Source organism: Pongo pygmaeus, chromosome 7, assembly GCF_028885625.2.
Source record: "Pongo pygmaeus isolate AG05252 chromosome 7, NHGRI_mPonPyg2-v2.0_pri, whole genome shotgun sequence".
NCBI lineage: Eukaryota > Metazoa > Chordata > Mammalia > Primates > Hominidae > Pongo > Pongo pygmaeus.
In genome coordinates, this window is record NC_072380.2 from 112485296 (window position 1) to 112512996 (window position 27701).

Consider the following 27701-nt stretch of genomic DNA (forward strand, 5'->3'; position numbering starts at 1 on the left):
ATTTAATGTTATTTTAGCCTTGAAGTGCTGCTGTTATAGCTACAGAGGGTTATGATGAGAACTATCTCCAAGGCCTCTCGGTGCTGCTCATTAACTATCCTTAGGGCGTCCCTCTTGGACAGTCTCACCCTGTATAGGTCATGGCCTGCACAGTGTAAATGGCAGTGTAAGTTCTCATAAAATTTTGCTGTTTATAGGCTTCTCTGCCAACAGTGCTGGCAACCCTCATACAATTTTTGAAACACAGAAAGCTGGCTATTTCTCCAAGCACAGGAGTGACTTCAGAATATGAAAGGGCATCTACTATTCAGTTTAACTCTTTGCTATTTGTTTTATAGAACTCATAGACTACTTCTTTATAAGAAGACAATAATGGTACAAAAAATTCAGAGTTTAAGTAAGGTTCTCACTCTCTTTTTGTCCTACTATCTCTCCATTTCTCCACCTCTCTATCGGTCTGCTAAACAAATTCTGAAGTGAGAATGTAATGTTTTTACTATGTTTAACTATCAGCATTCCAAACTAAAAAAAAAAAAAACATTATTTTAGTAGGAAAAAAACAATTAAAAGAAATGGGGTACTATTTGCATAGAATAAAATAAATAGTTACGCAAAATTATAGCTAAGTGTTCAGACTGCATTAGGACTGCCAAGGTTTCTACCTAAAGTATAATCCTTAGGGAATGTGAAGTTTTCATCTAGAACTAGTGCATTAAATCCATATTATCAGGGTAGCTGTACGGTGGAAACACCCTGCCCTTTAAAAATTCTAGGCTTCGGCCGGGTGCGGTGGCTCATGCCTGTAATCCTAGCACTTTGGAAGGGCGAGGCAGGCGGATTGCCTGGGGTCAGGAGTTCGAGACCAGTCTGGGCAACATGGTGAAACCCATCTCTACTAAAAATACAGAAAAATTAGCCGGGCGTGGTGGTGTGCGCCTATAGTCCCAGCTACTTGGGAGGCTGAGGCAGGGAATTGCTTGAACCAGGGAGGTGGAGGTTGCAGTGAGCCAAGACCATGCCACGGCACTCCAGCTTGGGCAACAGAGCAAGACTCCATCTCAAAAAAAATTCTAGGCTTCTAAAACATAACATCAAATACTATTTTTCTTTCAAGTGTCATCATATCAAAACCAGAACACCATTGTGTTTGAAAACAGTAATCAATGCAGTATATAGAACCATGGTACTACAAAAGAAAAACACAGAGGAAATATTTGTGTAAAAATCCTTTGGCAAGGAAAAAAATCAAATGTGTTGCTTAGTAAAGAAAAAATATTATGATAAATCAATACAAATTCTCTAAAATCAGGAGATATTGATCAGTTAAATGAAGAATCAGGTTTATTCAGTCCTCAAAACACTCACCTTAGGTTCTTCTGTATAAGCGTATCTTCTATCCAGCTGGGGCTTGAGACATTCAGAAATGTCAGTAAAAGATGTTAAATGAATAACTTTGCTGCTTTCTGACATGCGCTTTGACCTAAATTATAAGGATGAGAACTAAAATTATAAGAATGAGAACTAACTGATCAACAAACAAATTTTGAGCATTTTTGGTATACATAGCACCGAATCTTAAGAGTACTTCTGAGCAATGTGACTCAGGAAAAAAAAGATAAACATTGTTCTAGCCCTGAAGTGGTGGTTCAGAAAATGAGTCATAGTTATACAAAAAGACAGTTCTCAAAATAACTGCTGGTTAGATGAATCCAAGAGGGTTTATTATGGATGCCAAATGACTGGGATGCATAATAAATATTTTGAGAGGGCAAGAATGAGAAATTCCTTCAACCTATATTAGTAATTTAAAAATAAAATATTTATTTGTGTTTTAATAAAATTTAAAAAATTTTAATGTGTTTTAGAGGAGCTCTTTAGATAGGAAATTAGTGAGCAATAATTGAAGGTAGGTACGGAAATCCTTGTTTAAAAGGCAGCAAACATAATTTGCTTAGGGCAAGAAGACACTAACATTAAAAAGTGAACATTATATACTACATACCAAACACTGTGCTAGATATAATTCATATTATAATATTTAATCCTCACAGAGGTGAGATTCATAGAGAATTATATAGATTAGTTTGGGGTGACATAATGGAAGACTTTGGAGTTAGACTAATGACTTTGGATATTATCTTTTTCTATTTTTTTATCCAGCTCCCTCTCCCACACACACGCTGCAATTATTCTAAAGCCTTATTTTCTTGCTCCATAAAACATGCCTATTCTACCTTGCCAATATTCCTCCATTCCAATCCACCAGCAGATTACCTTGCAGGTTCTTCTCACACAAAATATATGTACAACATGCTTCAGTTTCCATTTCCTCATGTAGCCGAATGGCATGCTTCTATATACAGTACCACTGAGATTCTGAAACAGCTAAACATTAACCTTCTAAGACTCCCTTGCAGCGAGACGTAGCCATGAGACACAGTTGTGACTAATGAGATACAAAATGAAATGTGCTAGGGAGCTTCTGAGAAAGCTTGCTTTCCTGACAAGAGGGAGAGGGTTAATGGAAATTGCCCTTCCTCCTCCATTCTGACTTGAAAGCCTGATATTAGGAGCTGCAACACTGCTGACCATGAGGGAAAGGCCAACAGCCTCACAAAGATTCAGGCCCTAATCTTTCTGATCTATTGTACCAACACTGGCAGTTGCCTATTATCGGATTTCTTGTTATGTGAGAAAAATTAGGTCAATTCATCTAAGCCATTGCTAGTTAGGTTTCTGGTATTTGCAGCTGAAAGCATTCTTGGTATGAACAACAAACATATCCACCTGTACCCATCCTTACTTCTTTCTATGTTGTCTCAGGAAGAAGCGCTCCACCTCCTGCCCGTGGTTAATCTAATTCCCTTGGCTCTTGAACCTGTCCCTGTATTCTCCTTTGAATATGAAGACCTTTGTTTTTTCTCATATATCTTCAGCTTCTCCATTTCCTCTGGATTCTATTCTATGCATATCAACAGACTCAAGTCTTCACATTAAAATACTCTTTCTGATGAGAACAAAAACCTTTAGCTAGACTAACCAAGAAAAACTTTTAGTGGCTGGGCACGGTGGCTCACGCCTATAATCCCAGCACTTGGGAGGCTGAGGTAGGTGGATCGCTTGAGGTCAGGAGTTCGAGAACAGCCTGGTCCACATGGTGAAACCCCCGTCTCTACTAAAAATACAAAAATGAGCCGGGCGTGGTGGCAGGCACCTGTAATCCCAGCTACTCGGGAGGCTGAGGCAGGAGAATCACTTGAACTCATGAGGTGGAGGTTGCAGTGAGCCCAGATTGTGCCACTGCACTCCAGGCTGGGCAGAGTGAGGCTCTGTCTCAAAAAAAAAAACAAAATACAAAACAAAACAAAAAAAACACAAAAAACAACAAAAATCTTTAGCTAGACTAACCAAGAAAAAGAGAAGACTCAAATTACTTAAATCAGGAATAAAAGAGGATACCTCAATACCAACCTTACAGAAATTAAAAGGATTATGAAGGAATACTTAGGAATGAAGAACTATATGCAAAATTAGGTAATTTGATGAAATGAACAAATTCCTAGAGAGACATAAATTACCAAAAATTACTCAAAAAGAAAGAAAACCTGAATAGATCTATAACAAGTAGAGATTAAATCAATAATTTGATATCTCCCCACACAAATAAAAGGCCTGGGCCCAAAAGGATTCACTAGTGAACTCTTATCAAGTACTTGAAGAACCAATATGCAGTTCTTCCCAAATTCTTACAAAATTAGAAGGGGAGGGGACACTTCCCAACTCATTCTGCTCATTCTGGTTTTTTTGTTTGTTTGTTTGTTTGTTTTTTGAGAGCCTCACTCTGTCGCCCAGGCTGGAGTGCAGTGGCATGATTTGGGCTCACTGCAACCTCTGCATCCTGGGTTAAAGGTATTCTCCTGCATCAGCCTCCTGAGTAGCTGGGATTACAGGCGTGAGCCATCATGCCTGGTTAATTTTTGTATATTTAGTAGAGACGGGGTTTCACCATATTGGCCAGGCTGGCCTGAAACTCCTAACCTCAAGTGATCCACCCACTTCGGCCTCCCAAAGTGCTGGAATTACAGGCATGAGCCACCATGCCCGGCCTAAAATTCTTCCTTCCTTTGGCTTCTGTGACACCACTCTTTCCTTATTTGTACATCTCCCATCTCTCAGATTACCCTTTCCTTTTTTTTTTTTTTTTTTTTCAGATTATCTTTTCTTGGTCTTCTCTTCAAGTTCCTTATTCTCTGCCTTTACTGTAAACCTTGATAACTTAGTTCTCATTATATACTGCTCTTTCTCTCTCTCATGATCATCTCATCCATGCCCACAGCTTCAACTACCCACTAAAGTGTAATGCTTCCTCGATTTTCTACTTGTAATTGATCTCTCTCCTGGACTCCAAACCTAGATTTCAACTGTTTTGAACATGTATATCCCAATATATATCCTAATGTAGTTTTACATTTTTTATTGAGATAAAATTCACATTGTCAACACACAAAAAATTCGGATGTAGAGAAACTGAAACCCAACATAGTTTCATCTCATCCCTGGAGTACCGGCTGGGCTTGGTGGCTCATGCCTGTAATCACAGCACTTTGGGAGGTGGGAGGATTACTTGAGGCCAGGAGTTCAAGACCAGCCTGGGCAACATTGTGAGAATCCATCTCTACAAAAAAAAAAATTAGTCAGGCATGGTGGCACACACCTGTAGTCCTAGCTACTTGGGAGGCTGAGGTGGGAGGATCACTTGAGCCCAGAAGTTCAAGGCTGCATGCCATAGCACTCCAGTCTGGGCAAGAGAGTGAGATATTTAAAAAAAAAAAAAAAAAAAAAAAAAAAGAGTACCTTAGGCTCTATATTCCTTCAATCAACAAATATTAATTGAACACATACTATGTGCCAGATACTGTACTATACCCCGGAGCATTCACCTAGGAAGCACCCCAAATTAAAATCATCTGCCTCCTCCAGTCCTGCTTTTCCTCCTTCTGAGAATAACAAATACACAGAAAATAATGTAGAAATAGCTCTTAAACATATTTAAAAAAAGTTCAACTTCAGTCAAAATAAGAAATACTGTTTTTAAAATATATGTTTAGAAAGGGTAATGCATACTACGTTGGTGAAGGAATGGTTAAAAAAAGGCACTCTTATACATGCTGAAGGAAGTATAAGTTGTTATAACTCCTATGAAAGACAATTTGATATTATCTAGCAAAATTTAAAAAGCACATGAACTTTGACTCAAAAATTCTACTTTTAGGAATTTATCATATATATGATATATAATACATATAGTCAACAATATTAATTGTTGAATTAATGTTGAGTAATTCAACTTTTCTCTCAACTCATGCCTGTATGTCCTTTCACTTGTTTCATCACCTGAAAAATGAAGATAATGTTTTCTTTATGGGGATATATATATATATATATGAAATAGAGCAATGTATAAGAATATCCACTATAACATTGTTTGTAACAGAAAAAAATAGAAACAATGTCAGTCCATCAATAGAGTACAAATGCAAAATATGGTATAAAATGAAAGAAGCAGACATAGGACGAGGCAAGATGACAAGAATAAGAATCAAAATAGATTACGGTATATCTATTGCTATAGCACAATCGCTGCTATGGAAAAAAATCTAAGATATTTTAATAAAAATTTAAAATAAAAAAGACACAAAACAAGTGTATAGCATGTCACTATTTTTGAACTATGTTTATATTTCTAATTTTTAAAAATAAAACAATTTCAGTAAATGACACACAAAAAACTCTCCAGTTGTTCTTGAGTTCATAGAGAATAATCTCCAGATTCTTTAATATGACAGATAAGAAATTGCATTCTGAACCTCACTTATCTTTTCAGCTCATCTCCTACTTTTTCACTGTAATACTCTAGCCATAACAATATATAGTTTTCAAAATTCAACTTTTCTGTCAACTCATGACTATATGTCTTTTCACTTGTTTTATCACTTGAAAAATGATGATAATGCTTTCTTCATGGGGATGCAGTAAGAATTAACAGATACATGTGCCTTCAGAACGGCGTTGCAATTTAAAAAAAAAAAGAATTAATTTATACAATGCAAGCAAAGTGTCAATGCCACAAAAGCTCATTAACTGCTACTTTTGGAAATGGCAGAGAAGGTGATTTGGATCAACCTCAGGTAGAAGGCAACTAGATAAGCTGAAAAAACTTACAAAAATAAATCCACTTAAAGGCATCTGCGTGTTAACAATGTAGTCAAGAATAACTGAGTCAAAACCCAGAGGATAAGAATTCACAGAGGAGACTTCGGCATTTGAGGCTGCTTTTTCCTGAGGGTTTGCTTATGAGAGTCAAAGACACTGGTAAACCCTTCATACCTTTTTTTTTTTTTTTTTTAGATGGAGCCTCACTCTGTCGCCCAGGCTGGAGTGCAGTGAAATGATCTTGGCTCACTGCAACCTCTGCCTCCCGGGTTCAAGTGATTCTCATCCCTCAGCCTTCCGAGTAGCTGATACTACAGGCACGTGCCACCACACTCGGCTAATTTTTTAAAATTTTTGTAGAGACATGATCTCACTATATTACCTAGGCTGGTCTCAAGCTCCTAGGCTCAAGCAATCTGCCTGCCTTGGCCTCCAAAATGCTGGGATTACAGCTCTGAGCCACCGTATCTGGTCAGTAACAATGACAATATTCTTGAGAGTCTTGTAAGTTCTCAAATTTGAGAAATATAGAATTATTGAATAGACCCAAAAAAAATTAGAGGGCAATCTTCTCAAGAGAAGTCTTGAGAAGCTGGAGATGAGAGGCATCATCTCTTTAAAATTACTAATATCTGGAACTCTACTCCTAATTTAGAGTATTCATGCAAAGTATAAGCCTCTAATACATATCACTGAAAATTAAGAACCCATGTAAAAATATCAAAGTACTAGTTTTTAATTTCTGTTTAGTTTTTAAATTCTCTAAAACTCTTAGTATTGCAGAAAAGCACTTAACACACAAAAAGTTGCACCTACCCTTTCTCAATCACATCATCTTTAGAAGAACCTGGATACAAAAGCGCCCTCTTCCAAGGCTTTTGAGTTGCTGTTTTTACTTCAGGTGATTTATTGGGAGATTTAGGAGGTTGTGATAAGCTGAATTCTTCTTTCTAAAAGATGGTAACATGAGCAAAATGAAAATGAGAGAGAAAAAAGCACAGCTCTGCACCCATACCTCGAATTTGTTCTCATCACTCGATACTTTTTCTTTCCCTTTGCCTCCTACAATGCTTCCCATTAGAAAAGAAATTTTTTCCTTCTCCAGCTCCTACTTTTATGCAAGCTGCAAAGTGGAATCAAACAGCAATTTAGACTGTACAAAAGGAAGAGCCAAAGGCTTATATCCTTACTTCCACCATTGTGAAAGAAGACTCTTTCCTGGAGAAAGAACATTGTAAAAACTATTCTTTATTCTATAACTGAATAGGTATTAGAGCTAGATGTATGTATGTGTGGCGAGGGCTGTGTGTGTGTTGGGGGAGGTGCAGGTGTCAGCGGTCACAGGGCAGGTAAACAAAACAAAGATACCCTTGGTCCACATAAGAAGGGCTCTATATCTTAACAGCACTATTTGCTTTCATTTTGGGGCATTTACTTCATGGTTATTTTTCCCATTCTTAGAGTTATTTATGGTAAAAGTTAACAATTTAAATCCAGAATATGAGATGCATGGATTAAAAAAAGTATAAACAACTAAACGTCCAAATGGAGAATGGGATATACATAAATGTAACATTATATAATACTTAAAAGTAGTAGTTACAAAAATGATGACACACATGGAAAAATCCTTATGATAAAAGAGATAATCAGAAAACAAAAGTCTAAGTACAGTAAAACAAAAAATTCACAGAAGCAGCCTAAAATAAGTTAGTAGTTGTCCGGAAGTAGGTAAGATCAGAAGTGATTCGTCTCTTCTCCAGTTTCCAAATTTACAGTAGTTTTATTATTTTTATAATTTCAAAAACAAACATACAAAACTTTTCTAATACGTCAACTTCCATTAGAATACTATATACATTGCAAGAAAGCAAGGAATATACTTTTAATGTTTTATTATCCAGAACAAACAATAAAACCTTATATATACTCTATGTAATAACTACTAATAATTTTTTAAGAATTCTATAAAGAAAATTAATAACAAGTATATTCTATATATAACTTCCCATATATAACGGCTTACATCTGTTTTAGTAATTCAGAACACAGCATGACATTAAACAACACTCTATAAATGAGAGTTACCACAAGAGGCTGAGCTTATTATTAAAAGTATATAATACAAAAGTAGCCAAATTTATAGAAACAGAAAGTAGGGTGGTGGTTACCAGGGGCTGTGGGGATGGGAAAAAGGAGAGTTGGTCTTTAATGGGCAGAGTCATATTTGCAAGATGAAAAAGTTCTAGAGATCTGTTTCACAACATTGTGAATATAACTAATACTATTGAACCCATACATATGAAAAATGATTAAGATGACAAATTTTATGTGATGTTTTCTACCGCAATAATTTTTTTAAGTTTTCTTAAAATAAAAAAAAAATTAACATATCATATAGACAAAGGCCTATATTAGACTTTTTGAGCTTGCTGGCTTAGGTGAAAGCTAGAAGTAGCCAGAAAGTAACTGATGGGGATGGGTGGGGAAACAAAAACAAAACAAAAAAGCCTGAGAAAGGGTTACAGTGGATTGTAGCAGAGGGCGGTGTAAAGGAACTGCTCTCCAGCATGAGTGTGATGGTGGATACACAATGTATACTTTATCCAAATTTACAGAACTATACACTAAAAAGGGTGAATTTTGCTGTATATAAGTTATACCTTAGTTTCTGTAATGGAAAAATAAAATGGAATTGAGCTCTATTCCTTAGAGTATTTTCTGCCAAGGAGAGAGAGAGTGAGACCAGAATGAGTTGTCCAACTAGATAACATCAATGACAGCATATGGTAATGATTTTCAGGAAGTCAAATGAAAACAACAGATGAGAAGTCAGGTTTATACAACTTTTTCACACAAGCTAATCTCTACCCACTCCTTTGGCATTGTTCTCTTATTCGAGTTCCTTTCATCAACCACGTCACTTATTTTTTCTTCCCCCTTTCTTTTCAGCTTAATAACGTTGTTTGTACAAATGTTCATATGTTATCAGATGATGTGCTCCCTGTACTATAGCTCCAAGATGAGGAAACATTCGTGCACTAAAGTACATTAACTTAAAATGTGATCCCCAAAGCAGCAGCAAGAGCATCACCAGGGAGAGAGCTTGTTAGAAATGCAAATGAGGCTGGGTGTGGTGGCTCAAGCCTGTAATCCCAGCACTTTGGGAGGCCGAGGCGGGCAGATCACCTGGGTCAGAAGTTCAAGACCAGCCTGGCCAACATGGTGAAATCCCATCTCTACTAAAAATACAAAAAAATTAGCCAGGTGTGGTGGTGGGTGCCTGTAATACCAGCTACTTGGGAGACTGAGGCAGGAGAACTGCTTGAACCTGGGAGGCAGAGGTTGCAGTGAGCCAAGACCACGCCATTGCACTCCAGCCTGGGCAACAAAAACGAAACTCCATCCCCAAAAAAAAAAGGAAAAAAGAAAAGCAAATGAATCCTTGGGTTCTACCCCAGAACTACTGGATTTTGATCTCTGGGTGAAGCCCAGGAATCTTTATTTTAACAAGCTCTTCAGCTGACTTTTCTGAATGCTAAAGCTTGAGAACCACCAGTCTACAGCAGTGTTTCACATATGAATCACCTGAGAATCTTAATAAATTGCAGGTTCTAAAATGTGGCTCTAATGTTCAGGAAGGGTTGAGAACTTCAGTTGTAAGCCAACCCCCTGATTTTACAGAGTGACCCTGACCCATTCAAGATCAATTAAATCAGAATCTCTGAAGGCGGGACCCAGGCATTGGTATGTCTGAACAGTTCTTCAGGTGATTCTAATGTTTCCAGGGTTAAACCACAGACAGGGTTAAGGTCCCTCCAGCTCTAAAACACTGCTTGTGGAAGTAAAACTTTAAAAACCGCATTATATATCTTCTGCCTTTTAAAATAAGACATCCTGAATACAAAGCAATCTTTCCAAGAGGTTGTATGTGACTATAAGGCCAATAACAGTTAACAGGTGACACCTTTAAGGGCTACTATGATTAATAAGGCTCTTTACTTCTGAAACACAGGTCATATCTACAGCTACTGCAGCTCTATGCCAAAATGTAGGGTTATTTATTTCTTCTCTATAAAGTTAGTTAACTTTTCTTCTCTTTTTGAACTTTCCCCCTTTATATTTTTGTACTGTTTTCCCCATTTGAAAAAATGCTCATGACTTATAATTCAGCTATTGCTACTTCTCACTCATTCATTCAATTTATACTTACTCAGCAACTATTATGTGCCAGGCACTTTCTAGGCACTGGTGAAATGCACTTAAAGAAAAGTTCTTTACATTCTAGTAGGAGGTAAAAGACAATAAATAGATAAATCACATGGTAATAAATATAGTAAAGCAAAATAAAGGAGGGCAAAGGGTATAGATAGTGACGGAGGGTATGTGTGCTATTCTACGTAAGTGTGCTTACATAGAAACTATAAGCCTCAAGAATAGCCTCTCTGATTAAGCGGCACTTGAGCAGACACCTAAAGGAAGTGAGGGGGAAAGCCATCTGCATATCTGGAGGAAGAGTGCTCTAAGCAAGGCAAACAGCAAGCACAAAGCCCTGGAGATTTTTCTGTGGTGTCTTCAAAGAAGAGCAAGGAGACCAGTGTGGCTGCAATGGAGTAAGTTAAGAGTGGTAAGAAATGAAGTCAGAGGGTTAGCAGGAGCTTATACAACTGTGTAAAGACTTTGGATTTTATTCTGAATGAAAAAGAAGACCACTGGAGAATTTTGAGAAGATGAGTGACATGATTTTATATATTTTTTTAATCTTTTATTTATTTATTTTTTTTGAGACAGAGTCTCACTCTGTCCCCCAGGCTGGAGTGCAGTGGCATGATCTCAGCTCACTGTAAGCTCCACCTCCTGGGTTCACACTATTCTCCTGCCTCAGCCTCCCGAGTAGCTGGTACTACAGGCACCCGCCACCACGCCCGGCTAATTTTTTGTATTTTTAGTAGAGACGGGGTTTCATCGTGTTAGCCAGGATGGTCTTGATCTCCTGACCTCGTGATCCGCCTGCCTCGGCCTCCCAAATGCTGGGATTACAGGCATGAGCCACCGTGCCCGGCCATGATTATATATTTTTAAAGGCTCACTTTGGCTGCTTGGTAGAGAACAGACTGTAGGTTTTCTTATTTCCTAAATGTTGCAGCTTGTACATTAGCAACAATCACAACAAAGCTTATATGAAAATTATCAGTGCACAAACACTCAAGCATACATATTTTACTACAAACTTAGTAGAGACCACGGCATGAATGTACACCCTACCTGGATCTCAGGTATCTGTGGAATGCAAGATTTGGGTCTTAATGGCAAGAGGGTTGCCATTTGTGGAAAAGGGTCAATATCCTTCCTTGGTTTTGCTTGACGGAGGTGCCAGAATTTCAGTTCCGCACTAGCATATTTTGTTGAGGCTGAATGAGTAACACAGAATCTTGGTGCCCTGTTTATTGGAAAAATAAATGTAAGATTGAACTAAACAATAAGCCTCAAAAATGAAAAGCCTACAAAATACATAATAGCTGTGCTCACAATTAACAGTCTTGCCATACCTCTTTTCTAATAACTTTCACTTCTTTCTCTACTGCGTGGCCTTGAAAAAATATTTTTCTATGATATGTCAGCTGCCTGCAATCCCATTCACTCATACAAAAAGGCAATACACAGTGGGAAAAACATCATAAGTAAAATTATGTTAAAATTATTAGCTGCTTGATAAGAAAACTAAAAATATAAAAATTAGCTGGGCATGGTGACGGGCACCTGTAACCCCAGCTACTCAGGGGGGTGAGGCAGGAGATTCGCCTGAACCTGGAAGGCGGAGGTTGCAGTGAGCCGAGATTGTGCCACTGCACTCCAGCCTGGGCGACAAGAGCGAAACTCTATCTAAAAAAGGAAGGAAGGAAAGAAGGGAGGGAGGGAAGGAAGGAATCTGTCTATCCATAAAGGAATTTTTAAAACAACTTACAGTTTCTAGTAAAATAAATATAAAATGTACTTGGGATAATTTTAAAGCACTTTGGCATTTATCTATAATAAAAATTGTTAGAATAAAATTAACATTTAAAACATATAAACTTTTTTTTTTTTTTTTTGACATGGAGTCTTGCTCTATCGCCCAGGCTGGAATGCAGTGGTGCGATCTCAGCTCACTGCAACCTCTGCCTCCTGGGTTCAAGCAATTCTCCTGCCTCAGCCTCCCAAGTAGCTGGGACTACAGGCATGTGCCACCATGTCCGGCTAATTTTTTGTATTTTTAGTAGAGACAGGTTTCACCGTGTTAGCCAGAATGGTCTTGATCTCTAGACCTTGTGATCTGCCCTCCTCAGCCTCCCAAAGTGCTGGGATTACAGGCGTGAGCCACTGCGCCCGGCCTATAAACATTTTTATAATGCTTAAGTATGCTACTAAAGTAGGTTATAATACATACTATTTATTTTCAAGTCTTAAATTTGAAGGTAAGAATTAATTTTACAATAATTTATATAAATCAAAGACCAACATTACTGCCAGAAACTTAGGGAAAAGAATGTCTGGCACAATATTAAGGCCACACTTAATTGGATAGATATCATGGTATTCAGTATGTGGGCTAACACTTTATGGGATATAGGGTTAACTCCAGCTGTAAGAGCCTGCTGCTAATTGCTTCTTGGACCAGGTATTCCCCTTAATGCCACAGCCCAAAGACTAATTCTTATTCCATATTTCAAGGCCTGGTAGAAAATTACTTCCCTTTAAAATGGAAGAATGACTATGCATGATGGCTTATACCTGTAATCCCAGTATTTTGGGAAGCCATGGTGGGAGGATTGCTTGAGGCCAAGAGTTCAAGACCAGCCTAGGCAACATACTAAGCTTGTCTCTACAGAAAAATTTTTTAAATTAGCTGAGCATGGTGGCATGTTCCTGTAAGTCCTATCTATTTGGGAAGCTGAGGTGAGAGGATCACTTGAGCTTAGCAGTTCCAGGCTGCAGTGAGCCAATGACCATGCCACTGCACTCCAGCCTGACTGACAAAGTGAAACCTGTCTCTAAGAAAATTTAAAAAATTTTAAAAATAAAGTAAAATAGGAAAAAGATGGATATCTCTCCTGACATGAACACAGATTGGGAGTGAAAGAGAATCCAAAGTCCATAATTAGTTTAGGATCAGAAAGCATTTGGTATAGATCTCTGTGGTCATTCTATACTGTATTTCAGAACCTTTACTTGCAGACTTAGAAATATTCAAAATTACTTATTTGCATGTCAACCAGTAATGGGGCATATCTATAGACTTTTATCAAATAAATCATACATGGGATGGCTGGCAGAAGTCCTCATGGCCCACGGTGATGGTGGTTGTGGGGTAAGCCTCCTCCACCTTTGGAAAGGGAAAGGAACAGTGGGAAGCACTACAAGTTATGCTTTGAGTGTCAGTTCAGCCACAGTACAATAGAACACCAGGTAGACTTCTAAGATGCTTGACTCTAGTCCCTGACTCCTGGATGGCACCTCTGGACCCACCTACGGCCTGTGGGAACTTGCCACCCTGAAGGGAAGGACTCAAGCCTGGCTGTCTTTGCCACCTGCTAATTGTAGAGCCCAGGGCTTTCAGCAAACATACACAGTAGCCAGGGAGTGGTTACAGCAGGGCTTGGGCAAGACCCAGTGCTATGCTAGCTTCAGATCTGACCCAGCACAGTTGTAGTGGTGGCAGCTGCACTCTACTCCCACCTTTAGGTGGCTCAGAACAGAAAGAGAGACTCTATTTGGGAGAAAGTAAGGGAGGAGAACAAGAGTCTCCACTTGGGGTCCACAGGATTCTCCCAGATAGTGTTCGAGACCATCCAGGAGGTACTTCTATGAGTTTGCAAGAACAACAGCATTACTAACCTTAGGGTGCCCCCTAAAGCAGATACAGCCTATATCACAATACCCAAGTCCTTTCAAATACCTGGAAAGCCTTCCCAAGAAGGATAGGTACAAACAAGCCCAGGCAGTGAAGACTACAGTATCTACCTCATATGGTTTGGCTCTGTGTCCCCACCCAAATCTCACCTTGAATTATAATTCCCACATGTCATGGGAGGGATCTGATGGGAGGTAACTGAATCATGGGGGCAGGTCTTTCCCATGCTGTTCTCCTGGTAGTGAATAAGTCTTACAGTTCCCCTGCACAAGTTCTTTTGCCTGCTGCCATGTAAGATATCCCTTTGCTCTTCCTTTGTTTTCTACCATGATTGTGAGGCCTCTCCAGCCATGTGGAACTGTGAGTTCATTAAACCTCTTTGCTTTATATATTACCCAGTCTCGGGTATGTCTTTATTAGCAGCATGAGAATGAACTAATACAGTAAACTGGTACCAGTAGAGTGGGGTGCTGCTGTAAAGATACTGAAAATGTGGAAGCAACTTTGGAACTGGGTAACAGGCAGAGGTTGGAACAGTTTGGAGGACTCAGAAGAAGATAGGAAGATGTGGCAAAGTTTGGAACTTCCTAGAGACTTGTTGAATGGCACTGACCAAAATGGTGAAAGTGTGGACAATAAAGTCCAGGTTGAGGTGGTCTCAGATGGAGATGAGGAATTTGTTGGGACATGGAGCAAAGGTGAATCTTGCTATGTTTTAGCAAAGAGACTGGTGGCATTTTGCCCCTGTCCCAGAGATTTGTGGAACTTTGAACTTGAGAGAGATGATTTAGGGTATCGGGGGAAAAAATTTCTAAGCAGCGAAGCGTTCAAGGGGAAGCAGAGCATAAGAGTTTGGAAAATTTGCAGCCTGATGATGCGATAGAAAAGAAAATCCATTTTCTGGGGAGAAATTCAAGCTGGCTGCAGAAATTCGCATAAGTAACGATGAGCCAAATGTTAATCACCAAGACAATGGAGAAAATGTCTCCAGGGCATGTCAGAGGCCTTCACAGCAGCCTCTCCCATCATAGGCCTGGAGGCCTAGGGGACAAAAAATGTTTTTGTGGGCTGGGGCCCAGGGCCCCCCTGCTGTGTGCAGCCTAGGGACTTGGTGCCCTGTGTTCCAGCTGCTCCAGCCATGGCTAAAGGGGGTCAAGGCACAGCTTGGGCCATGGCTTCAGAGGGTGCAAGTCCCTCTGAAGCCTTGGTAGCTTCCACATGGTGTTGAGCCTGCAGTGCACAGAGGTCAAGAATTGAGGTTTGGGAAACTCTGCCTAGATTTCAGAGTATGTATGGAAACGCCTGGATGTCCAGATAGAAGTTTGCTGCAGGGGCGGGGCACTCATGGAGAACCTCTGCTAGAGCAGTGAGGAAGGGAAATGTGGTGTTGTAGCCCCCACATAGAGTCCCCACTGGGGCACTGCCTAGTGGAGCTGTGAGAAGAGGGCCACCATCTTCCAGACCCCGGAATGGTAGATCCACCAACAGTTTGTACCGTGTGCCTGGAAAAGACGCAGACACTCAATACCAGCCCATGAAGGCAGTTGGGAGGGAGGCCATACACTGCAAAGCCACAGGGGCAGAACTGCCCAAGACCATACGAACCCACCTCTCAGATAAGCATGACCTGGAGGTGAGACATAGAATCAAAGGAGATCATTTCAGAGCTTTAAGATTTGGCTGTCCTGCTGGATTTTGGACTTGCATGGGGCCTGTGGCCCTTTCGTTTTGGCCAATTTTTCCCATTTAGAATGGGTGTATTTACCCCATTCCTGTACCCGCATTGTATCTAGGAAGTAACTAACTTGCTTTTGATTTTACAGGCTCATAGGCAGAAGGGACTTGCCTTGTCTCAAATGAGACTTTGGACTGTGGACTTTTGAGTTAATGCCAAAATGAGTTAAGACTTTGGGGACTGTTGGGAAGGCATGATGGTGTTTTGAAATGTGAAAGGAACATTAGATTTCTGGGAGGGGCCGGGGAGGAATGATATGATTTGGCTTTGTGTCCCCACCCAAATCTCACCTTGAATTGTAATAATTCCCATGGGTCATGGGAGGAATCCGGTGGGAGGTAATGGAATCCTGTGGGTGGGTCTTTCCCATGCTGGTCTTGTGGTAGTGAATAAGACTCATGAGATCTGATTTTTATAAATGGGAGTTCCCCTGCACAAGCTGTCTTGCCTGCTGCCATGTAAGACATCCCTTTGCTCTTCCTTTGTATTCTGCCATGATTGTGAGGCCTCCCCAGTCACATGGATCTGTGAGTCCAATAAACCTCTTTCCTTTATATATTACTCAGTCTCAGGCATGTCTTTATTAGTAGCATGAGAATGGACTAACTCTTCAATGCCCAGACACTGAAGAACATCTACTAGCTCAACATCATCCAAGAAAAAACAACCTCACCAAATGAATGAAATAAGGCAACAGGGACCAGTTCTGGAGAAACAGAGATATGTGACCTTTCAGACAGAGAATTCAAAATAACTGTGTTAAGAAAACTCAAAGAAATTCAAGATAACACAGAGAAGAAATTCAAGATTCTATCAGATAAATTTAACAAAGATATTAAAATTGTTAAACAGAATCAAGCAGCAATTCTGGAGCTGAAAAATGCAATTTGCACTTTGAAGAATGCATCAGAATCTTAACAGCATAATTGATCAAGAAGAAGAAAGAATCCGTGAGCTTGAAGACAGGCTATTTGAAAATATACAGTCAGAGGAGACAAAAAAAAAAAAACAACAACAATAAGGCATGCCTAAACAGCCTCAAAAAGGCAAATCTAAGAGTTATTGGCCTTAAAGAGGAGGTAGAAAAGAGATAGGGGTAGAAAGTTTATTCAAAGGGATAATAACAGAGAACTTCTCAAACCTAGAGAAAGATATCAATATCCAAATATAAGAAGGTTATAGAACACCAAGCAGATTTAACCCAAAGAAGACTACTGCAAGGCATTTAATACTCAAACTCCCAAAGGTCAAAGATAAAGAAAGGAACCCAAAAGCAGCAAGAAAAATAAACAATATACAGGGAGCTCTAATACATCCAGCAGCTGACTTTTCAACAGAAACATTATAGGCCAGGAGAGAGTGGCATGACATATTAAAAGTAACGGCAAAAACCGCAATAACTTTTGCACCAACCTAATATTTAAAGTGCTGAAGGAAAAAACTTTTACCCTAGTGTAGAGTATATCCAACAAAAATATCCTTCAAATATGAAGGAGAAATAAAGACTTTTCCAGACAAACAAAAGCTGAGGGATTTCAAATAATACAAGACCTGTCCTACAAGAAATGCTAAAGGGAGTATTTCAATCAGAAAGAAAAGAATGTTAATGAGCAATAAGTAATCACCTGAAGGTATAAAACACACAGGTAATAAATAGCAAGTAAACAGAAAAATACAGAATATTATAACACTGTAATAGTGATGTGTAAACTACTTTTATCCCAAGTAGAAAGACCAAACAATGAACCAATCAAAATTAATAACTACAGCACCTTTTCAAGACATAGACAGTACAGTAAGAAACAAACAGAAACAACAAAACATTTAAAAGTGGGGGGGACAAAGTTAAAGAATAGAACTTTTATTAGTTTTCTTTTTGCTTGTGTGTTTATGCAGTGTTAAGTTCTCATCAGGTTAAAATAATGGGTTATAAGATAGTATTTGCCAGCCTCATGGTAACCTCAAACCAAAAAACATACAATGGATACACAAGAAATAAAAAGCAAGAAACTAAATCATATCAACAGAGAAAATCACATTCACTAAAGGGAGACAGGGAAGGAAGTAAGGAAACAAAGAACACCACAAAACAACCAGAAAACAATAAAATGGCAGAAGTCCTTACTTATCAATAATGCCATTGATGTAAATGGGCTAAACTCTCCAATCAAAAGACACAGTGGCTGAATGGATGAAAACACAAGGCCCATTGATATGGTGCCTACAAGAAACAACACTTCACCTACAAAGACACATACAAACTAAAAATAAAGGGATGGAAAAACATGTTCCATGTCAATGCAAACAAAAAAAAAAAAGCAGGAGTAGCTATACTTCTATCAGACAAAACAGATTTCAAGACAAAAACTGTAAGAAGAGGCAAAGAAGGTCACTATATAATGATAAAGGGGTCAATTCAGTAAGAGGATATAACAATTTTACATATATATGTATCCAACACTGGAGCACTCTGATACATAAAGGAAATATTATTAGAACTACAAAGAGAGATAGGTCCCAATGCAATAATAGCTGGAGACTTCAACCCCCGACTTTCAGCATTGGACAGATCTTCCAGAGAGAAAAAAAACAAAGAAATTGTATCAAAGTCAATGTCCTCATTGTGATATTGTACTATAGTTATGCAAGATGTTACCACTGGGGGAAAATATATGAAAGATACACAGTATATCTTTGTATTATTTCTTTTTAAATTTTTCTTTATTTAAAAAAATGGTTTTAATAAAATAGAGATGGAGTCTTACTGTGTTGCCCAGGCTGGTCTCAAATTCCTTGCCTCAAGCAATCCTCCTGCCTCAGTCTCCCAAAGCACTGAGATTACAGGCATGAGCCATTATGCTTAGACTTCTTTAACTATAAGTCTACAGTTATCTTAAAATAAAAAGTCTAGTGTAGATAAGTGACACAATCAGATTGATCACACTCACATGGAACAATTCACTGATCTTCAAATGGTATGTATTTTTTTCCACTATGCCCATTCTCTTTCCCTTGCTTCAAGTCCCTCAAGTTCCCAGGTAAAATATTACCTCCTCTCTATATCCTGTGCATTTACCACACTTTCTTTTATTATACTAATGTCACATGTATGTTCTTCCCATCACACTATGACCACAAGGATTTGATCATGTTTCACCCTTGTATTCTCAGCATAGCACTTAGCCTATAGTAATACTCAAAAAAAGTTTATTAAGATGATAAATCTGCAACTTTAGCTACATGTATATATACACACACACACACACACACACACACACATACCCCAACTTTATGAAATACCAATCATAAAAATGTCACATATAGAAGAATGTGCTCCAAGCTGACAGCCAAATCAGGAACATACCCCTATTCACAACTGCCACAAAAAGCATACCTAGGAATATAGCTAGCAATATAGCTAGGAATACCTAGGAATATAGCTAAGTAGGGGAGGTGAAAATTTTCTACAAGGAGAACTACAAAACATTGCTCAAAGAAATCAGAGGTGACACAAACAAATGGAAAAACATTCCATACTCATGGATAAGAAGAATCAATATAATTAAAATGGCTATACTGCCCCAAGCAATTTATAGATTCAATGCTATTCCTATTAGACTACCACTGAGATTCTTCACAGAACTAGAAAAAACTATTTTAAAATTCATATGAAACCAAAAAGAGCCTAAATAGCCAAGGCAATCCTAAGCAAAAAGAGCAAAGCTGGAGCCATCACACTACCCGAATTCAAACTATACTACAGGTCTATGGTAACCACAACAGCATGGTACTGGTACAATAACAGATACACAGACCAATCGAACAATAGAGAATGCAGAAATAAGACCACACACCTACAACTATCTGATCTTTGAAAAACCCAACAAAAACAAGCAATGGGGAAAGAATTCCCTATTCAATAAATGGAGCTAGGATAACTGGCTGGCCATATGCAGAAGACTGAAACTGGACCCCTTCCTTATACCATACACAAAAATTAACACAATAAGACTTATATGTAAAACTTAAAAGCTATAAAAACCATGGAAGACAACCTAGGCAATACCATTCAGGACATAGGCACAGGCAAAGATTTCATGACAAAGATGCCAAAAGCAATTGCAACAAAAGGAAAATTGACAAATTGGATCTATCTAAACTAAAGAGCTTCTGCACAGCAAAGGAAACTATCAACAGAGTGAACAGACAACCTATGGAATGGGAGAAAATTTTTGCAAACTATGCATCAAATGAAGATCTAATATCCAGCATTTATAAGGAACTTAAACAAATTTACAAGAAAAAAAGCCATTAAAAAGTAGGTAAAGGACATGAACACTTTCAAAAGAAGACATACATGTGGCCAACAGTCATATGAAAAGAAGTTCAACATCACTGATCATTAGAGAAATGCAAATCAAAACCACATTGAGATACCATCTCAAGCCAGTCAGAATGGCTATTAGTAAAAACTCAAAAAATAACAGAGGCTGATGAGGTTGTGGAGAAAAAGGAAGGCTTATACACTGTTGGTGGGAGTGTAAATTAGTTCAACCACTGTGGGAGATAGTGCGGCAACTCCTCAAAGCCCTAACAAGAGAAATACCATTTGATACAGCAATCCCATTACTGGGTATATACCCAAAGGAATATAAATTGTGCTATTATAAAGACACATGCACGTGTATGTTCATTGCAGCACTATTCACAATAAAAAAGATAAGGAATCAACCTAAATGCCCATCAGTGATAGACTGGATAAAGAAAATGTGGTACATATATACCATGGAATACTATGCAGCCATAAAAAAGAACAAGTTCATGTCCTTTGCAGGGATATGGATGGAACTGGAGGCCATTATCCTCAGCAAACTAACACAGGAACAGATAACCAAATATATCATGTTCTCACTTATAAGTGGGAGCTAAATGATGAGAACACATGGATACACAGAGGGGAACAACACACACTGGGGCCTATCAGAGGGTGTAGGATAGAAAGGAAGGAGAGGATCAGGAAAAATAACTAATGGATATAAGGCTTAACACCTGGGTGATGAAATAATCCATACAACAAACCCCTAATGACACAAGTTTACCTATGTAACAAACCTGCACATGTACCCCTGTACTTAAAATAGAAGTTAAAAGTAAATAAATAAATAAAACGTAAATTCTGCTGAAAAAAAAAAGAATATGCTCACCAAAGTTAAAAGGCAACTTAAATACTGTCCCGCCTTATTATGGATTTAAAGTCACCCAAACATCCAAATTATCTAAAGGACAAGTACCTTAAAGAAGGCCAAAGATATAATAGTCTTGTCATTTTAGGTTTCCATAAGTTATATATCCGTAAGACAAAAAAAAGTATAACTCATAACTGGTGTAAGAAAAGTGAAAGTAAGTAACTGATTCATGTTTTCTTACCAATACAGAAGTAAAGGTTTTAAAACTTCAGACTGAATATTTCTTAAATGCTCTTCATTCCACTGTGATCCATCCAACAGTTTAAATTTTGATAAGATTTCTGCAGAAAGGTAGTAATCTCCATTGCTCACTAGATAGCATTTTTTCATCTTCTCAAGATGTCTGAAAGAAAACACATTTCCACATATACACACACACATTGGTAGAATATTCAACTACCAAAATGTTTTCACTTCTGAAATGTTTCAGACAAGTAATGAACTATCTCAAAACCAACACTGAGTGTCAGAGGTACCAAAAATTTTTGTGGAGGTGAAGATATTTCTCACAGTTATGGAAATGGGAAGGGTATTTGTGACAAGCTGAATAAATGACCTTGCAAAGATGTCTACGTTCTAATTTCTAGAGCTTGTGACTAAGTTACCTTACATGTCAAAGAGAACTCTGCAGATGTGCTTAAGTTAAAGACTTTAAAGAGATATCCTGTATTATCTAGATGGTCCCATTGTAATCACAAGGATCCTTCTAAGAGAGAGACAAGAAGGTCAGCATCATAGAGAAAAGATGTGAGGATAGAGCAGAGGTCAGAGAGAAGATGCTGTGCTGCTAGCTTTGAAGACAGAAAAAAAGCCCATGAACCAAGGCCTTCATTAGATGGAAAAAATAAGGAATTTGTTTACCCCTAGAATCTTCTGACTTCCAGAACTGTCTGAGAATAAATAAAATTCTGTTGCTTTAAGCCACTAAGTTTGTGGTAATTTGTTACAGGAACAGTGGGAACTACAGTGTTGATCCTGAAAAACTTATGTAGACTACTTGCATATAACGACCCTGACATGTCTTCAAAAGTGGTAATGATCAATAAGGTCATGCTTCATAATCAACCATTTAGTGACCTCTGCTCTTATAACTATATACAACAACGAGCTTTGTGATCTGAATGTCATTAAAATAAGTGGAATTAACCAGTGACTAGTATATACTCAATCAAACCCTTTAAGGAAATTGCAATCTACTATAGTTGATCTGCTTCAGAGCAGATCAGGAGAATAAAGACAAGTTAAAGACTTTCCTAAAACAGGGTTCTCTTAAGGTTCTTCAACTTATAGTAATCTAAAACATACAGAGCTGACCAAAGACCTGAGCCCCATCAGACCTCCAAGAAGTTCTCTAGTGGAGAGACTCATCCAGATACCCAGCTACCTGGCATCCAACCAAAGATTATGGAATTTGTTAACCAAGCAGGCTGCTAGGGAGAGCAGGTGTCTATTTTATGCTAATATGGTTATATAACTGATAAATTATTTTATTCTATAAAAACTATACATCATTTTAATGTTATAAAAATGAAAATAGAATAATTAATTTGAAAGTAGTTCTAGAATGTATGGGCAGAAACATTACGCAAACCCAAATAACTGTTATCATTAGTATCTGAAAACTATGAAATCAGAAAACTAGTGTGATCAATATTTACTATTATAATAAAATAAGTTTTATTATCATTCATTCCTCCAAGAGTAAAAAATTACATTTTTTAAAATTTACTTCGGGCTTTCTCCCTGTGCTAAATAACCCAAATTAATATTCATAATTTGTTTTTAAAACTATTGAAAAATAAAAAAATAGAATTACCTTTGATGTCTTCCAGGGTCCTTAAGAACTTTTAACCTCTCAATATCCATCCATAGCCACCAATATCTCTCTCCCAATGTACCTTTTATAAATTTCTTAAATCTTTCAAACTCCTTTCTATTGCCAATGTCATAAGTCCTATGAGAAACACACCAGTCCGCCCTGCTCTCTGGTCCAGCACTCTCACTCTTTGAACTTAAACTTGTTTGTTCTATCTCTTCTGACCTCTCCTTTGTAGTTTGAACTAATTCACTTAAAAAATTCTTGCCATGAATAGACTCAAAACAATCATCAAATGACACTTTTGTTATATTGTTGAAGTTTATATAGTCTGGGGTTTCTCCAACTGGCTTTCCAACAATTTGCTGAATTGCTCCTCTCAAAATAAAGTATATATAGGAGCTTAAAAATTCTTCACATGTTGAGAAATGCATTGTCAGGCTTTCATCAACATCCTGTTTCTTTCCAAGGTATACTCTCAGAAGAGCTTGAGAAGGAGTGTCTTGTAGAGATACAGACACCTCTTCTTCTTCTCCTTCTTCTTCTTCAAATTCAGAAATCAATTTGTTGGTTTTAGATGGGTCCTTTTTTGTCCTAGGGTGAACTCCATCATCAAAGATAAAATTCTCTGTATTAAGTCATAAAAGGCTATTAGATTAGATATGAATACAAACCTTTCTTATTATTAAATAGATGCTATAGAGCCAGAATGGCAAATGGGTTTATCATAGGTAGTGACTGCATGGACCAGTGTCTTAAGAAGGATTCTGGGCCAGTCACGGTGGCTCACGCCTGTCATCCCAGCACTTTGGGAGGCCGTGGTGGGCGAATCACTTGAGGTCAGGAGTTCCAGACCAGCCTGGCCAACATGGTGAAACCCCGTCTCTACTAAAAATACGAAAATTAGCCAGGCATGGTGGCGCAGTAATCCCAGCTACTCAGGAGGCTGAGGCATGAGAATCGCTTGAACCCAGGAGATAGAGGTTGCAGTGAGCTGGGAGCATACCACTGCACTCCAGCCTGGGCAATAGAGCAAGACTCTGTCTCAGAAAAAAAGAAAAAAAAGAAGGATTCTGAGGCTACATTTGGAGCCAGTAGAAAAAAACTGCCAATGGGAATTAACCTCGTCTTCCCTGGATTTGGAAGAAAAGAATGGTGGCAGATGGACTAAATATTTGACATCCCTAACACACAGAAGATATTCAAAAATACATTATGTACTTTTAAAATGTAATATTCCAGACTGATATATAATATCAATATATAAGGGCCAAATCTATTAAGGAATTAGAATATGTATACTAAATGATTATATGTGCTTTGATATTTCATGTTGTATGATAAAAGAAAATTCACTACCATAGATTGAGACCATGTATGAACAGACCAGAACTGGAAACAATAATAGCAAGTTTTAAAATTCACCATTTCATTAAAAGATTCAACTACTATCAAACTTACAGTCTATCATTAAACTTACAAAATGGCATGAGATACTTATGAAGGTTTACAAAGGGATTATTTGTATGCTTTTTCTAAAGATATAGTATTCAGCTCCTATTTTCTCTTTCAAAAATCCGTGACATGTCTGACGTTAGTGCTTTATTTCACATAGTAAATCTGCGCCTTGAATTGCCACAGATCAGCTAACTGTTGTCATCCATGCCCCATTCTCAATGACCATTTTCTCAATTACCAGAGTTCAAATCTCAATGAACTGGAAACATTTCATTACAATTTTTATTGCAGGTAAATTCCCCAATATTGAGAGTAGACTTTGTAAATCTGTGAAAGGATGCTGGACATACACTCAATCCCATGGAACTGAAGGGAGGATGTCGCAGAGAGCGAGGCAGGCATTCCAGCTCACCATCTCCTCCCATCCTTCTCTTCCTGTATACTATTTTTATCTCCAATTATATACTTCAATATTTTGGGAAAACAATAAGAAGCCTATGAATCCAGCTATTTTCAATTGGGGAGATTATTTTCTTCTTTACCTAGACTCAGGTTCAATTCTAGGGAATCCAGATTTAACTTCCCCGGAGGTTGCTTATACTTCTTAAAGAGATTAGTTAAGAAATGTTAAGTGAATTCCTGAGTTCTTCTCCTGAGTCCTCACACCTAAGTTTTTTTCTCTAACAATTTCACTGTTAATGACTCCCATTTCTGGAAGATTCCTTTTATTTTTATGAAAAGTCAGTATATCCACAAAGCTCCCCACAGTAGAAATTTATCTGCTTTTTAAGGTGAAAAATAGTCTGAACTTAAAAACAGAAGGGAAACTCAATTTCCATCAATAACTTTTTTTTTTAGGAAGGGAAAAATGTTGTACCCACTTTATTGCAAAGACTTAACAAGAATTTGTAAACTGTGATAATTTGTAGACTGACTGCATATTAGGTACCAAGCACCAGGCCAGGCATTTTCTATCCATTTAGTATATATCATTATTCTAATCTTACAAATGAGAAAAGGCAAGGCTCCCAGAAGTGGAAAAACTCATCAAACATCACACAGCTAATAAATATCAGAGTTGCATTCTAAACCCATCTCCTTTTCACTATACAAAGTTGTCTCTCAAAAAACATAGGAAGTTGAGTGAGGCAAAGGGTATGTGGATAATTTTTTCTCCCCAACCACTAAGTACTGTACTGTAAAATTAGAACAAACAAACAAAAACTTAAAGAGAAGTTCTGAAGTCATTCTTGTCCTTTTCTGCTTACCAGAAACAGATGAAATAGCTGGTGATTTAAGTTTGTTGTAGGGTACACAACAGGGTAACGAAAAGGTTGATACTGTTTGCTGACTTTGTTTTGCTAATGCAAACCAATCTTTTGTTTGAGTATAGGAAGCCTAGGAAGAAGGGAGCATATTAGTTTAACATATGATTAGCAGTATTACTCTGATCACAAACCTGGAAAAATCATTATAATAATATTCAACTTGCACTGTACAATATGTAAAGTGAAAATTATCTTATGAAGGAAAACAAAATTCTACTCAAAAAATTCATTAGCTAAGAGGACACTGAAGGAAATTTCAATCCAGATTTTTTTTTCATATTTGATAACCAAAGGAAAATATGTGTCCAATACCTATAAATTCTCCACTCTCACTCTCAGGCTATTGTTGACCAAAGGCATGAAACCCTACTTCCTGGATTCACTACAATCCTGGTGATGGTCAGTCACCAGGCCCATCAATCCTTTTGCTAGCTGCTCCCCTTTACAACTTTCCCAATTACTTCAGGTCCCCCATTCTGTCTCACCTGGCTCAGTGTTTTTAACAACTGCTCCCCCAGTATGACAGAGACACTATTCTTAGTGCCACTGGAACCTCTCCAAACTCAGCTGCCCCTTTGCATTAGATTCAGTTTTCACAAGTTTGCTTAGATTGAATGCTTCTTGAAGACTGATTCCTGACTCCACCTGCCCCTGAATGGAGCATTCCATTTTTCCTTTCCTCTGTGTACCCCTGAACTAGCCAATTCAATTCTGAAGTTGATCCTTAGCTTCTAGAACCCCAGCCCTAAGAAGCTCCTATCCTAGCCTTCTTGGGAAGATTCCTCTGCCTGCCTCTCTCCGTAATGTCCTCTTTTATTTTTACTAGAGAATCCAAGTTGTTCAACAAGAGCAGAGAGTTTCCAGCATTCCTCTCATTTCTCATTTATCCAACTCAGTCAGCTGGTTGGTCAGCACTTAGTCTAAGAAACACTTGGAGAATAGGTACCTCAAATGGAAGAAAAATTACTCCCTATCTATTATGCAGAATTAACATAGCAAGTCAAGCCACATAAGAAGACCAAAGCAAGACTGAGAAATGAGAGGTGGCATCTATGTAGTCACCATCCCTCTCAGAGGTAAGGTTTCCTGGGTGCATAAAAGCTTTCAAAGACTAATTCACTTTTGTTCCCCTTTTTCTTTAAAATCAAGTTATTTATTATTAATTATACGTTCATCTAACATATAATTATCGAGTGACTACTTTATTGTAAGCAATAGCCTAAGCAGGAGGCCAAAATAATTAAGAAACATTCAAGGAGTTCAGAGAGACCAACATACAAGGTCCTTGCTATTTCAACTGCAAAAAAAGAATGAAGGAGTAGGACACAGGACAGAAAGAAGTCATCAGTCAGGCTTTAACATCTTTAACATAATTATTCCACTTTATACAATTTTTTTTTTTTTTTTTTTTTTTTTTTTGGAGACAGAGTCTCACTCTGTCACCCAGGCTGGAGTAGAATGGTGCAGTCTCGGCTCACTGCAACATCTGCCTCCCGGGTTCAAGCAATTCTCCCGCCTCAGCATACCGAGTAGCTGGGATTACAGGCGCCCACCACCATGCCCGGCTAATTTTTGTATTTTTAGTAGAGATGGGGGTTTCACCATGTTGGTCAGGCTGGTCTGGAACTCCTGACCTCATGATCTGCCCGCCTCAGCCTCCCAAAGTGCTGGGATTACAGGCGTGAGCCACCGCTCCCGGCCTATACTTTTAAGAGATGTGTCAATTGTTTTTTAGATGGTATAACTTAGGGCTCAAAGAAATATTACCAATTATCATGAAGATTAATCCCTATGTATAGTCATGACATAAATAATGTAAGCGTCCAAGAACTATGAATCTGCAAAATTCAAAAGCTATTGAAAAATGGTAATATATAATTAAAGTGGCAATGTGTGGTGGTTCATGCCTATAATCCTAGCACTTTGGAAGGCTGAGGTTGGAGGACTGCTTGAACCCAGGAGTTCAAGACCAGTCTGGGCAAGGTCTATGCCCTGTCTCTACAAATAATTTTTT

The 27701-nt window shown here is 38.2% G+C and overlaps 1 protein-coding gene across 30 annotated transcripts in view; it reads right to left on the minus strand.

The window, feature by feature from the left end:
* The window catches only part of RGS22 (regulator of G protein signaling 22), a 160982-nt gene that overhangs the window by 86904 nt on the left and 46377 nt on the right, over positions 1 to 27701 (minus strand). For 17 of the 30 annotated variants that reach the window (XR_008504061.2, XM_054497635.2, XM_054497632.2 and 14 more), the window contains 6 exons: positions 25628 to 25757; positions 22902 to 23529; positions 21267 to 21428; positions 11479 to 11653; positions 7030 to 7163; positions 1366 to 1480 (listed from right to left, as the gene is read on the minus strand). Coding sequence is in view for 28 of the 30 variants with exons in the window: in XM_054497635.2 (XP_054353610.2) it covers positions 1366 to 1480; positions 7030 to 7163; positions 11479 to 11653; positions 21267 to 21428; positions 22902 to 23529; positions 25628 to 25757 (1344 nt within the window). In the remaining 2 variants the exon portion in view is untranslated. Of the gene's footprint in view, positions 1 to 1365; positions 1481 to 7029; positions 7164 to 11478; positions 11654 to 13510; positions 13577 to 21266; positions 21429 to 22901; positions 23530 to 25627; positions 25758 to 27701 lie in introns of all 30 variants that reach the window. The other 13 variants (XR_010127331.1, XM_054497630.2, XM_063669414.1 and 10 more) reach the window with 1 other exon arrangement.